The 13,474-nt window shown below is 36.1% G+C and overlaps 1 protein-coding gene across 1 annotated transcript in view; it reads right to left on the minus strand.

Annotated features, from left to right (window-relative positions):
* Positions 1-13,474, minus strand: part of TANC2 (tetratricopeptide repeat, ankyrin repeat and coiled-coil containing 2) — a 368,982-nt gene that overhangs the window by 222,856 nt on the left and 132,652 nt on the right. Inside the window, exon 4 of the mRNA XM_010856460.1 lies at positions 11,589-11,660. Within this exon, the coding sequence (XP_010854762.1) occupies positions 11,589-11,660 (72 nt within the window). The remainder of the gene's footprint in view (positions 1-11,588; positions 11,661-13,474) is intronic.

The following is a 13,474-nucleotide window of genomic DNA, read 5'->3' on the forward strand; positions in this document are numbered from 1 at the left end:
GTTATTTTCCTCCACACAGACTTACATTTTAAGAGATTTTATCTACCAAAATTTTCATTTATTAATTCAAACAGATATAACAAACTATTAACTGGAGTTTCAAGTAAACATAAGCTGATTACAGAAAAGGTGATATAGTTTCATCCAAGAAAAAAAAGCTAGCCTCTATAACTTTATGACAAGTAAATGTACATTTTCTTTTAGGCTCTTTCAAATATTGAGAATTACATCCAGGGCACAGTACTGACGGTAACAGGGTTTCATGGTAGTAACTGTCAAATCATACTTACAGGCTTGACACAGTAACTGCTTGGCACACAGAGAAATGTATCTACACAAACATCTCTGTATTGGGTCACCACTCTAATAGGAATGCTGGAAAAAGTCAACTCCATACTTCAGATTTTAGGCAAGTAGATTTCCAAATAAAAAACACAATGTTTGGCAAAACCAATACAATATTGTAAAGTTTAAAACTAAAATTAAAAAAAAAGAAAGTGAAAAGTGAAAAAAAAAAAAAAAGAAAGGAAGTTGTGGGCCAATAGTCAGTAATTCTAACAGAGAAGCCAGCTTGAGAGTATAGATTAAAAATTAAAAAGGAATTTACACAACCACAAATGTACGAAATAATATAAAGAAACATGGGCATACCATGAATTCTCTGATAAATATGGATTTGTGTCCAGAATAGAAACACACAAAGAGAGAAGGATATAATCAAAGATGAAGAGTGGAAAACCCTCTAATTATACTGTTAAGGAAGAACAGAGCCCCTAACGAGAAGAGCTGTTTTTAAGATAGCAAAAAAAAAAAAAAAAAAGAAGGTCTGGATATTCTTAGAATAAAACATGAGAATAATAAATAATAATAATAAATAACATAAACATGAGAAGGCCAGATCCAGTGTATGGGAAGGATAATAAATGTAATGATATTGTTCTAAGCTTCCATTTACGAATCAATCAGCTGTACTTGACCATACATATTATCTTATTTAATCCATACAATACCCTGTGAGGCAGAAATAATAAGAATAATGATACCATTATAATACAGATTAGAAAACATGCTCAGAGGATTTAAGTGGCTTGAGCAAGGTCATACAGCTGATAAGTGGCAAAGCCAGGGCTTGAACCCTGTATAACAAGTATTAACTGACTGCAGAGCTTGTCATGCTTAACACCTGGCCTCTAAGCAAGAGACAGAACAATTACTCACTTCTTATTCTGCTTTAATCTTCTCCATTAATCATATTTAAACTAAAAAGGGTAAAATAAACATTGTCAAGAAGTAACTGAAGTCCAAGTTATGAGTTTAAAAACATACCTGAAATCCAGGACCACACAATTTACATTTGAGTTCTAAAAGAACATGAAGACAGAACGTGAAACTACTAATAGAAATCTTTGTAAATCCACACAGGAAATTAGGAGGACTACAGGACTAGAAAGTAAGAACATATGAATATCATAATAGCTTCTACAAAATCTTAATAAAAGGAAAAATGCTCACTGAGAGTCAATAAAGGGTCACAAAGGAAAGTAATTCTGAAATTATCTCATGTCCATTTTGATATAATTATCAGACTAGAAGATAAAGAAAGTAACACAGATGTAGTACCACCTGAATACTGGATAGGTCTTAAACAAGTCTCTTAAGCTAGAGAAAGCAGATGTGAAAATGGCTTTCCAGGATAAAAGGACTGCCCTGTGAAAGAGGACGTTCATTTATGTCATGAGTGAACAGAAGTACTAGGTGGAAACAACAGAGGATATTTGCACATATGTAAATTGGGGCTTTCCAGGTAGCTCAGACGGTAAAGAATCCGCCTGCAATGCAGGAGACCTGGGTTTGATTCTTAGGTCAGGAAGATCTCCTGGAGAAGGGAATGGCAATCTACTCCAGTATTCTTGCCTAGAGAATTTCACGGAAGAGGAGCCTGACAGGCTACAGTCCACGGGGTTGCAAAGAACTGGACATGACTGACTACACTTTCACTTTTAAATAGAAAATTGATGGTTAAAACTATTCAACAAAAGAACAGGCTAAGGACAAAGCAGAAAGCTTGCCACTACTGAAAGTTTTGACGTAGAAGCCACTGACTATCCACTTAGATTGCCATGAAGATTAAATCTGTTTACTATGTAAAGCTGTCTGGAACACAGAAACAGTTCAATAAACATTATCTATTATTACTATTACCTAAAAGTTTAGTAAAACTGCAAAATCATCTGGACCTGCTGATTCTTAGGGTTCTTTGATTTCTCTGGTTACTGGGCTAGTCATATTTTTGTTTACTTGAGTCAGTTTTACAGTCTGTTTTCTTCCATTTATCTAGTTTTTACGTGGTCCTACTATAAACCTGTACACTATATATTTATTATAACAAAGAACATTATTATCAGTGGCTATTTCACTTCTTGCTCTATGTGCCCTATGAGTTATTTAACTCATCTCTCTCCTCTTTTCCACTATGGTGGAAAATTATACTGGTCAAAAGAATTTTCTACTCTCTTAATCTTTTCAATGAACTTGTTTGCAGCTTCACTGATCAAAGATTTTATTCTGTATTTTACTTGTATTCATTGTTGCTTTTAATTTTTTTTCTGATTACTTCTTTTATGTTTACTTATGCTTCTTCTGTCTCCTTGAGTTAAATGAATAGTAAATCCACTTTCAGTATTTCTTGTTTTCTAATAAAAGCACTCAAACATACACATACACATATATGCACACTGGGAAAAAGAAAACCCATTAGTACATGATAAACTCTGCGGTGAAGAGGCATCTGGTTCCTCCAGGGCAACTGTGATAGAGGTTGTCATGTTGTTCCTCTAGGACTGTAGGGTGGTGAAGTGTCTGACTGCAGTCAGGCCTTCTTGAGAGATTCTGAAAGCCATCATAAACCTTTACTAAAAGTCTTTCTGTTTAGACTAGCCAAGGTGACTCAGTTTTCTATGATCAAAGTCAGAACCAAACAATTAATAATGCTAAGACAGAAAAAGAAAGTAGCGAATTAGCTCATCTGCTTACCAGTTAAATGGTACATCAAAGAAAAGAACACATCTCAGGAATCTTTTTTTTTGAACACAGATGATAGTTAATAATAACTGTTTCACAGGAAAATTATAAAAACATCTAGCTGGGAATTATCCTTATCTGTAGTATATGCTGTAATTTTCCTAGGAAGACACTATTTTCTTTTAGAAAATACTGATTTTCAAACAAAAAAGAATACATTGTAGGAGGCAATGACCATTTAGAGAGATACAAGGAAATGGGAAACCGAGCACAAGTTTATAAAGGACGACTTCCCACAGGTAAATACTGACAAGAGATCTATTGAAAAATACTATCATGGTTTCCTACAATTTCGCATATACTTGGCTAAGTCAACTGACCCTCAAATGTTTTGAGTAACTGAGTCCAGAGGTTCCTTTACATTGCCGATCCTCATCAGAGGATTTGGCCCTTTCTCCATAAAGGGACATCCTGTCATTTTTGCAAACTTCACCTAGTAGTGGCTGAACAGAGAGGAAGACAGAACAACTGTATTTGAGTGGAATTTACACAGCAATACTACAACTACCTTACATAATTCCACTATAAATAAATACTGTGATAGCATAATGTTTTTATTCTGTATGAATAACTTCCATTCAAATATGCAAAAATTAGTAGAAAAGTATTTGCTATATACTAATACAAACTTCTACCTTATGTTTCTATAAAAATCTAAAGAGCAAATTTAATTATGTTGCAAATCCTCTATGTGCAAACACTAAATAAAGAACTCTGTCAGATAATGTATGTTGTCATTTAGTTGTTCAAAATATATATGCTGACAAGAGACTCTCTCCTTAACTAAAATGTAATCAGGCTGCTGAGTCCCCCTACCTACCTACCTGATGCTCAGTTGCTACGTAATGTCTGACTCTTTGCAGCACCATGGACTGTAGCCCGCCAGGCTCCTTTGTCCATGGGATTTCCCAGGCAAGAACACTGGAGTGAGTTGCCATTTCCTTCTCCAGTGGATCTTCCCAATCCAGGGATCAATCCCTTGAACCCGGCTTGGCATGTGGATTCTTTACCACTGAGCCATCAGTAGATAGCCACCCATCTACCTACTGACGATTTTTAAAAGTGACCAATGTTCATCGCAGCACTGTTTATAATAGCCAGGACATGGAAGCAACCTAGATGTCCATCAGCAGATGAATGGATAAGAAAGCTGTGGTACATACACACAATGGAGTATTACTCAGCCATTAAAAAGAATACATTTGAATCAGTTCTAATGAGGTGGATGAAACTGGAACCTATTATACAGAGTGAAGTAAGCCAGAAGGAAAAACATAAATACAGTATACTAACGCATATATATGGAATTTAGAAAGATGGTAACAATAACCCGGTGTACGAGACAGCAAGAGAGACACTGATGTATAGAACAGTCTTATGGACTCTGTGGGAGAGGGAGAGGGTGGGAAGATTTGGGAGAATGACATTGAAACATGTAAATATCAGGTAAGAAACGAGTTGCCAGTCCAGGTTCGATGCACAATACTGGATGCTTGGGGCTAGTGCACTGGGAGACCCAGAGGGATGGTATGGGGAGGGAGGAGGGAGGAGGGTTCAGGATGGGGAACACATGTATACCTGTGGCGGATTCATTTTGATATTTGGCAAAACTAATACAATTATGTAAAGTTTAAAAATAAAATAAAATAAAAATCAACTCAAAGTAATAAAAGTGACACTCCATTTACAGTTATTACAGAATACTGGTATATTCCCTGTGTTGTACAACACACCCTTGTAGCCAATCCCTATTGTTTGATGTCAAACCCAATTATTTGACAAGGCCTCAGCTTAGCCCAGCTGTAGCAAGAATCCTACGAAGTCAGTTCAGCAAGAATATCCCACACTTGGTGTCTAAGTACCCAGATCTCAGCAAGAGTTCCCCTACCCTTGATTTCTCCTCAGGAATTTTTCATCCACTGCCACCCTGCCCAACTTGCTCCTTGGTTATAACTCCCTAGTTATAACCTAGTTATTTACTCTTCTGTTATAGTAGCATGAGTACACTGAGATAAATCAGACTAGAGAGACTAACATGATCTCCAGGCTCTTTATATTTCCAAAGTGGCTTTTCAATAATTTTCTCAAACTATGTTTCCACTTTATCCAAGGCATAAAATTAAAAGAAAAGTAACACTTATCAATGCTTATTATACACTAGCTAGGTTTTATGTTTAAGAAATGTTAATCTTTATAGCAAACCTGTTATTTTTTTTCTAATAAAATTTACTAATGTACATCTTGAATTTCAGTGGTTCTAAAAATTGCAAGACAATTATTCCTTTGCAAAGAACATATCATAAGTACACTACAATGTATCAAACTATGTAGGCTCTTTTTAATGTCAAAATAGCTTTAAGCAATTTTCCCAGGATGTCTCAGAAACAAGTTAATAATTTCATTTTATGAATAACGAAAACAATATTTTGGCCTTAGCTAGCATCTAAAATAACCAGGCTGCAGCATGATTGTACTGGATATTGTGAATTATTTACCATCTAAATTGGACTGCCACATGGTCATTACAACCTATTGGTAGGAAATACTTTAAAAATCAGGCCAAAAAATCTTTTCCCAGAGGCTAGATACTAATCCATTTGACATCAGTATTTTCTTCGTTTTTTGACATCAGTATTTTAAGGTTAACTCCCTACAACAGGAGAGGGACTTACTTAAGGCAATTAAATAAATTACTTGAAGGTCATGTTTCAAAGGCTCAGAATTGATATTTGACAGCTGGTAGCAATCTATTTTATTATTTATTTCACCCAAATCTATTTTAAAATTTAATAATGATCATTATTAACATTTACTGGACTGCTTATTCTATGCCAGACACTGTCTTACGAGCATTATACAAATCAACCCATCCAATTCTCTTAACAGTCCTATGAGGTAAATACTATTTTAATCCTTATTTTAGAAACAAGGAAACTGAAGTATAGAGACTTGAAGCAACTTTGCACAAGCTGACACAATTAGGAAAGGGCAGTCAGGGTCCATTTTGTTAGACTGCCTCTTGAGAATGGGTTTTACACATAGAAACACAAACATTACAGAAGGGCATACAACAAAGTTCATGTCTTCCTCCTCCTGCTTCTGAGTTCAAGCTATCATTTCTCTGCTTCACGACCAAATGAATGCGTGTGTGATATGTATCGGAGAAGGCAATGGCACCCCACTCCAGTACTTTTGCCTGGAAAATCTGCAGTCCATGGGGTCGCTGAGGGTTGGACTCGACTGAGCAACTTCACTTTCACTTTTCCCTTTCATGCATTGGAGAAGGAAATGGCAACCCACTCCAGTGTTCTTGCCTAGAGAATTCCAGGGACTGGGGAGCCTGGTGGGCTTCCGTCTATGGGGTCACACAGAGCCGGACGCGACTGAAGTGACTTAGCAGTGATATGTATATGCTTGCATATTGTTTAAAAACATAAATAGATGACTATTACTGATAAATAGACTGTCTTTTTTTTTACTACATAAACAATATTACATATACACACACATAATTTTTAAATTTGTTCAAATTTATAAAATAAACTCTTAGCAATAAAACTGTTGGGTCAAAGATGATGAGCATTACAATTCTGACACCTATTTCAAACTGTCCTACAAAAACAGTGTGCCAATTTACAGCTCTACTAACAGTATGAATACTCAAAATTTAACTTCTACTAAACTCAGAGTGTAAATTCATTAAGTGTTGATGAATAAATTACTGGCACTCCCAATTTCTACATGTTAAGAAGTACCCTGAGGGACTTCATGATATTATGAACAAAAACATCTTGGAAAGATCACTGAATAAGAAGCTAGAAAACAGGGGCAATTCTGTTACCACAGAATTAACTAGGGCCGATGGTGTATTTCTGCACTCTCTTCCGTGCCTCCCCCCAAAGCAAAGCAATATCCAACTAAGGCAAATGAACCCTGAGGCATGACCAACCTCCAGGTCTTCTAGTTTCCCTTTATTGCTTAAACCATGGCTATGTCTTATTACTTTTTTTTTTAAACAAAAAGTCTTAACTGATATACCAGACGCCTTGGGTAAATTCTATAAACCTCAATTTTTTTCATTGGTAAAATGAACCTCATTTGGAGTTTAAAGGCTTAGGTGTTAATTCTGGCTTTGATCTCTTCTTAGTTGTATTGTTTTGAGCGAGACATTTTACCTTTCTAAGGCTTCATTTATTCATGTGTAAAATGGAGATACATGTGAAGAATATGTGTTTATATGGTATGTCACACAACAGGCACTAAAATGAGAATTGTTATCATTGTTACTATTACTCATTAAAAAGTATAATTTTTAAAACATGACAGATTTTAAAGTTCCAAATTGGTGTCTAATGTTCAATAGAGTTTTTAAAAACTTCTCTCCAAATTTAAACAGTTTTGTCAACAATAACTGCTCACACATTCTCAGCATTTAGATCAAAGACAAAAGGAGAAGGGGCAGCAGAGGATGAGATGGTTAGATAGTATCACTGACTCAATGGACACGAGTTTGAGCAAACTCTGGGAAATAGCGAAGGACAGAAAAGCCTGGTGTGCTGCAGTCCCTGAGGTCATAGAGAATCTGACACGAGTTAGCAACAACAACAAATACATGTGTTTATGCATGTATTAAGCAACTGGTAACCATCAAGGGACAGGTTTGACTATCTATGAGGTAGGAGGGATCATTAACCCACTCTGCAGATGGAGAAACAGAAGCAGGGAGTAGTTAAGTGATTTTCTCAGGGCTGTGATACAGACACAAGTAGCATGACCACAGAACCCATTCCTCTCTTAACCACTTTTACTGTAACCTGTTTTTGTACTGGATAGAGCTATATATACTTTAAACATATATATATATACACACACACACTAACTATACACAAACACACACACAGTCTTCAACCTCCAAATTACATATCTTATTCTTGAGCAGGCCTTTCCCCATTCTCACTCCCGTGAGACTAAAGATAAGTCAAAATATCTGGAAATAGATCTTCATATACAACTGTGTGAAGGACTAAGACAAACATGTTGAAAGTACAAAGGTTATAAAAAAACAGTAATAGGGAAATGTTACTCTGTTATGTTTTATTTGATAAAACAAACAGAAAGATTATCTTTCAATATTCTCTTAACTTGTTAGAAGGTAAAGACTTGTTAAAGGTCTGGAAAACACACCCATGGTTAATGAATGTGGGATTCTCTAGACCAGGGGTCCCCAACCTCCGAGATCTATGGCCCAATGATCTGAGGTAGAGCTGATGTAATAATAATAGAAATAAAGTGCACAATCAATATAATGCATTTGAATCATCCCGAAACCAACTCCCTCAACCTGGTCTCTGGGAAAATGGTCTTCCATGAAACCAGTGCCAAAGAGGTTGTGGACCGCTGCTCTAGACCCTCACAGGCCACTCATACCACATGTGCCATCAAGTTCTGATAAACAGGTAAATCAGATCATATTTCCCATTCCAGCTCTGCTAAAAATCCTACAGAGTAGGCTCCCTACCCTGATCATAAAAAACTCTGGCTTCTGCCCATGTCTTCAACTATTTGATACACCCCTCCCCTCTGACTTATTCTGCTGAGGTCACACTGCCTTCTCTCTAATTCTTCAACTCACCAGCACTGATTTCTGCTTTAGGACTTTTGTTCTGGTTGTTCCCTCTGCCTGGAAGGCTCTGACCCCAGACCTTCCCATGACTGGCTTCTTTTTGTTATTCAGCATGTGTGGATGCTAAGTACCTTCTGTCATGTCTGACTCTTTGAGACCATGTGGACTGTAGCCAGGCTCCTCTGTCATGGGATTCTCCAGGCAAGAATACTGGAGTGGGTTGCCATGCCCTCCTCCAGAGGATCTTCCAGACCCAGATATTGAACATGGGGCTCCTACACTGCAGGCACATTCTTTATCACTGAGCCTCAGTTCAAACATCTTCTCTGATTCTCCCCAATCACTCCATAGAGAGAAACCTACCTCTACCCCAGTCTTTCTCGCTCCCTTTTCCTACTTTATTACGCTTACAGTACTTGCTATCTAAAATTATTTATTTATTGGTTATACGTTTATTATAGCTCCCTCACGACTGGAATATAAACATCTTCGAAGGCAGGGGCTTCAATTGTATTTTCCTGCACTCGGTTTACTGTATCTAGAGCAGTGCCTGATACAGTAGGTCCTAAACAAATATTTGTTTAATGATAAGTAAGGAGCACAGAAAAACGAGTAAATCCCTTGACGGTAGCAGAGACAGGGGACTAAATATTAGATAAAGTCAGAAAGAAAACAGAAAAAGGTAACTATTCTGGCCCTACTAATTCAGTTTGGTTATAATAAGAATATAAGCAAGATAAGGTAGCTGGAAGTTTAAATGAATGGAAACGGATAAATTAGTAAGTCTAGCCCTAATGGCCATATTCAATTAATGTATTTTGCTAAGAACAATTCTCTGGAAAAAAAAAAAAAAGAACAATTCTCTGGAGGACATTCCCTTATGGTCAGCTAATCTTTTTCCATTCAATGTTCTTTTTACTTATTTATACCAAAATATAATTAGGAAAGGAAAGATAACTGATGAGTAATCTACTAAATAATCTTTTTAATTTAAATTCCGAAGTAATTTCATTCTGGGTTAAACCAGAAGATTTTTATCACCTAATTCACTTGGCAGAAAATTTGCCACAGCAAAGTTTTCACGGCATCCTCTTTCAGGAGATAGACTTCTTTTGTTCGGATATTTTAAAATGCATCTTCAAACTTTAAACTCTTAGGGCTTTGAAAATCTCTTCAGTGAATAAAACAAAATTATCTGAGAGGATACTTACCTTTCAAGCACCATAATATTAAACCTGAATAGTTCACACATGTAATTAACCAAGGATACTTACTGCTGCTTCCCTCTACCACCTCTCTGTTTTCAGGCATGTTGTTGGCTTTGTTGTTATATGTACTTATCTTTTGGGTTACCTAAAGGTTGTCTATTTAAGCTGAAGTTCAAACTGGAGTAGTCAAATGGGACAGGAAAGTGGTATCTCTAAAATCTTGGGCAATACAGCTAAGTTCTATAAGGAAACAATTGTTCTTGCTATTTCTTCCCATCTGTGTGGTAAAATCAAGCATATCACTTGGCAGCCATCAGATTTGGTTATTTGCATTTTCAGTAATCAATACCTTAAACTGTAAGAAAAAGGGGAAATTTCTAAGCATTGAAATTTTTATTCAAGACCAATTACATATAATTTTCCTATTTTTAGATAACAGAAGGAATAAGTATTTTAGTAAAATGCTATTAAGCTATTTTATTGATTTTTACCTAATCCAAGAATCAAAACAGACTTTGAGTCAGTCATTTGAAGATGCCTAAAACAAAAATAAATAATATAAGAGCATAACTTATGCTCTGCAGGTCTACAGAATAAATACTATCATTTTAATGAAAATTATAAACACTGTAATACAAGTTTTATTCAAAATAGATGGAAGAGTCTGAAAATCTCATTTCTCCCCCATCATTTTATTTTCTTTTGAACTGTTGTTTGATAATCAACTCTATTGTCTAACTCAATGCCAGACACATAGGAGGAAGTCAATACATCCTTTGGGAATGACTTCATTTCTTGCCTCCATACACTCATAATCCATTCAATGCCAGTCAACTTACTGATACTGGATATAAACTAATAACATTAAAAGAAATCTAACAAAATGACCCAGGAATACATACTTTTGCACTTAAGTATCATTTAACATATTAAATCTTCTTTCCTGAAAAATCTTTAAGAGATAAAAGTTCACTTAATAAAGACACAGTTTGATACCTAACAACTTGATCTGACTGTACCATACATACTGCGAGATCATGTTAAAGTCAATCCACAACCTATACTATAGTGAATATTTTAAGAAGTTGGAGAGGTAAACATGGAGAGTACCATGGAGAGGTTAACATCTAAATCAGCAGTTAAAAATAGGTATGAAAAATACAAATCAAGATTTCAAACAAAAAATAAGTATCCTTACTGAACTATGAAACTTTCATTATTCTAAAATTACAATATCTCCATCTGGTAATCCGACATGAACAAGCTGATAAATGCAATCAGAACAACAGTATATTCTCGCAAAACCAGAAATTTCCTGAAAGCCTGGAAAAATATGTCCACAACAGATGGATCATTTAGAAAATAAATACATCAATCTGTCAAAAGGAGCACTAGTCTAATTTCCTAAATGAAAATCAGTGGGAGCTCTACTTTCCAAGAGTCTGTGACATTAGAAAGGCCAAAGAGGAAAAACCCAGAGATGCACATAAACAGATTTGCTATGAGCTAGAGTGCATACTGTCAGGTTTCCTGTCAAACATACTCAATGTAGGTAAAGTCCTTACCAGTTAACTTCTTCACAGGTTGGAGCCGAACACTGATAGACTGATGTGTGAGTAAGGGGGAGGATGGAAGAGAGCGAGACATGCCCTCCATAATCCGAATGTGCTGCATACCTTCACTCACGGGAAGTGGTGGGACGGCGTAGTCTGGCTCAAAAGCACAGTCGCTTTCTGTGGAGATGCCACCTGTGAAACAGGAGAAGACAGGACAAAAGAGCTGGTGAGAAGAGGTTCATCTCCTAAAATTTTTCTCTATTAAAACTGACCTTTCTGGATGACTCAGCATGGTGTATACTGATACTGATTCTTCACTCTGAAAAGACAAAAAAGGTATTCGCAACACATTCGTTCATTTCTCCATTACTGGGTACTTACTTTGAGGTCTAGCACTAAGAAACTGAACAAGAATAAGATAGGATTCCTCCTTGTAAGGGTTCACTGTTTCATGAGCAACGCAGTCATATAAACAATAATTACAGGGGACTTCCCTGGCAGTCGAGTGGTTGGGACTTCACCTCCAATGCAGGGGTGGGGTGCAGGTTCAATCCCTGGTTAAGGAGCTGGGGTCTCACATGCCTCGTGGCCAAAAAAACAGAACATAAAACAGAAGCAATATTATGACAAATTCAACGGGGACTTTGAAAATGGTCCACATCAAAAAAAAAACTTTAAAAAATAATAATTGTAGTACAACACAACAAGTGTTATAATTAGAACATCAATCTTCAATTGTCCCTGATAAGACCAGCATGAAAGAAGATATTCACCTGCTTGACAATGTAATCTGTGTAATTCCTGGTAGGATCATTGTAACTATTTCTTATTCTCTTTCTCCAAGAATGTACATGAAAATAGAAGTGGTAAGACTAACATTATATGGTGATTTTTGAATCTGCTCAAACATTTAAAAAAAGAGTAAATGATATGTTGTTTACTTCCACGGATATGCTGTTGGCTTCTACTTCTGGTAATGGCAGATTACATGCTTCAGACTAATTTGCCCTAAGAAAACTACAACTGTATATGTTTTTAAAATCTTCCTAAAGGCACTGGAGAGTTAGCAGCATGATGAAGAATTACAAGACGACTGAGACCTGTATGTGGGGTCACTTTTCATTTTGTGGCATCTAAAAGGCTAAGAAGTCATTGACAGTTTTACAGAGCTGGGAGGACAAGCTGGGAGAACCAAGTTTCTAAGAGGGACTTTGTTTGGAACCCCAAAGGGCTACACTCTAGGAGTGAGTATAAACCACAACTAGACTGGCCTTGACAGGACTGAAGTTCAGCTCCAAATGTGTACCACAAAATTTAATCAAGGCAATCTCAGATTGCCTGCGCCTGCCAGAAACAAACATAAATCTTCTCAGAGGAAGATAACATCATCATTGGTCTCAGATTATTTCCACCATTTTCATATATAATATCTGACCCTTAACTAACAATAACAAAGAAACATAACATGAAAAAAGCAAGTCAGAAAGACTATCCAAAATAAACAGTCTCAGAGGGAACACAGAACAATAAGGAACAGAATTTAAAGTAGTATGCTTAACGCCAAACAGATTAAAATACTTAGGAATGTATTTAACCAAGGTGAAAGATCTGTACATTGAGAACTATAAGCTACTGATGAAGAAACTGAAGACATAAATAAATGGAAAGATTTCCTGTGTTAATAGACTGTAATAATCATTAAAATGTTCTTATTACCCAAACTAATCTACACATCCAATGTAATCTCTATAAAAATTCCAATGACATTTTTTCACAGAAATAGAAAAGAAAAACAATCCTAAAATTCCTTCACAATCTTTCACAAAAGCTCTAAACAGCTAATGTAATCAAGTAATCTTGAGCCAGAAGAACAAAGCTGACACTTCCTCATTTCAAATTATATTACAAAGCAGTAGTAAAACAGTTTGGTACTAGCATAAAAACAGACACATAGATCAGTGCAAGAGAACAGAGAATCTAGAAATAAATCCATGCATATGTGGTCA

This window comes from Bison bison, unplaced genomic scaffold, assembly GCF_000754665.1.
Source record: "Bison bison bison isolate TAMUID 2011002044 unplaced genomic scaffold, Bison_UMD1.0 scf7180017864371, whole genome shotgun sequence".
In the NCBI taxonomy this organism is placed as follows: Eukaryota; Metazoa; Chordata; class Mammalia; order Artiodactyla; family Bovidae; genus Bison; species Bison bison.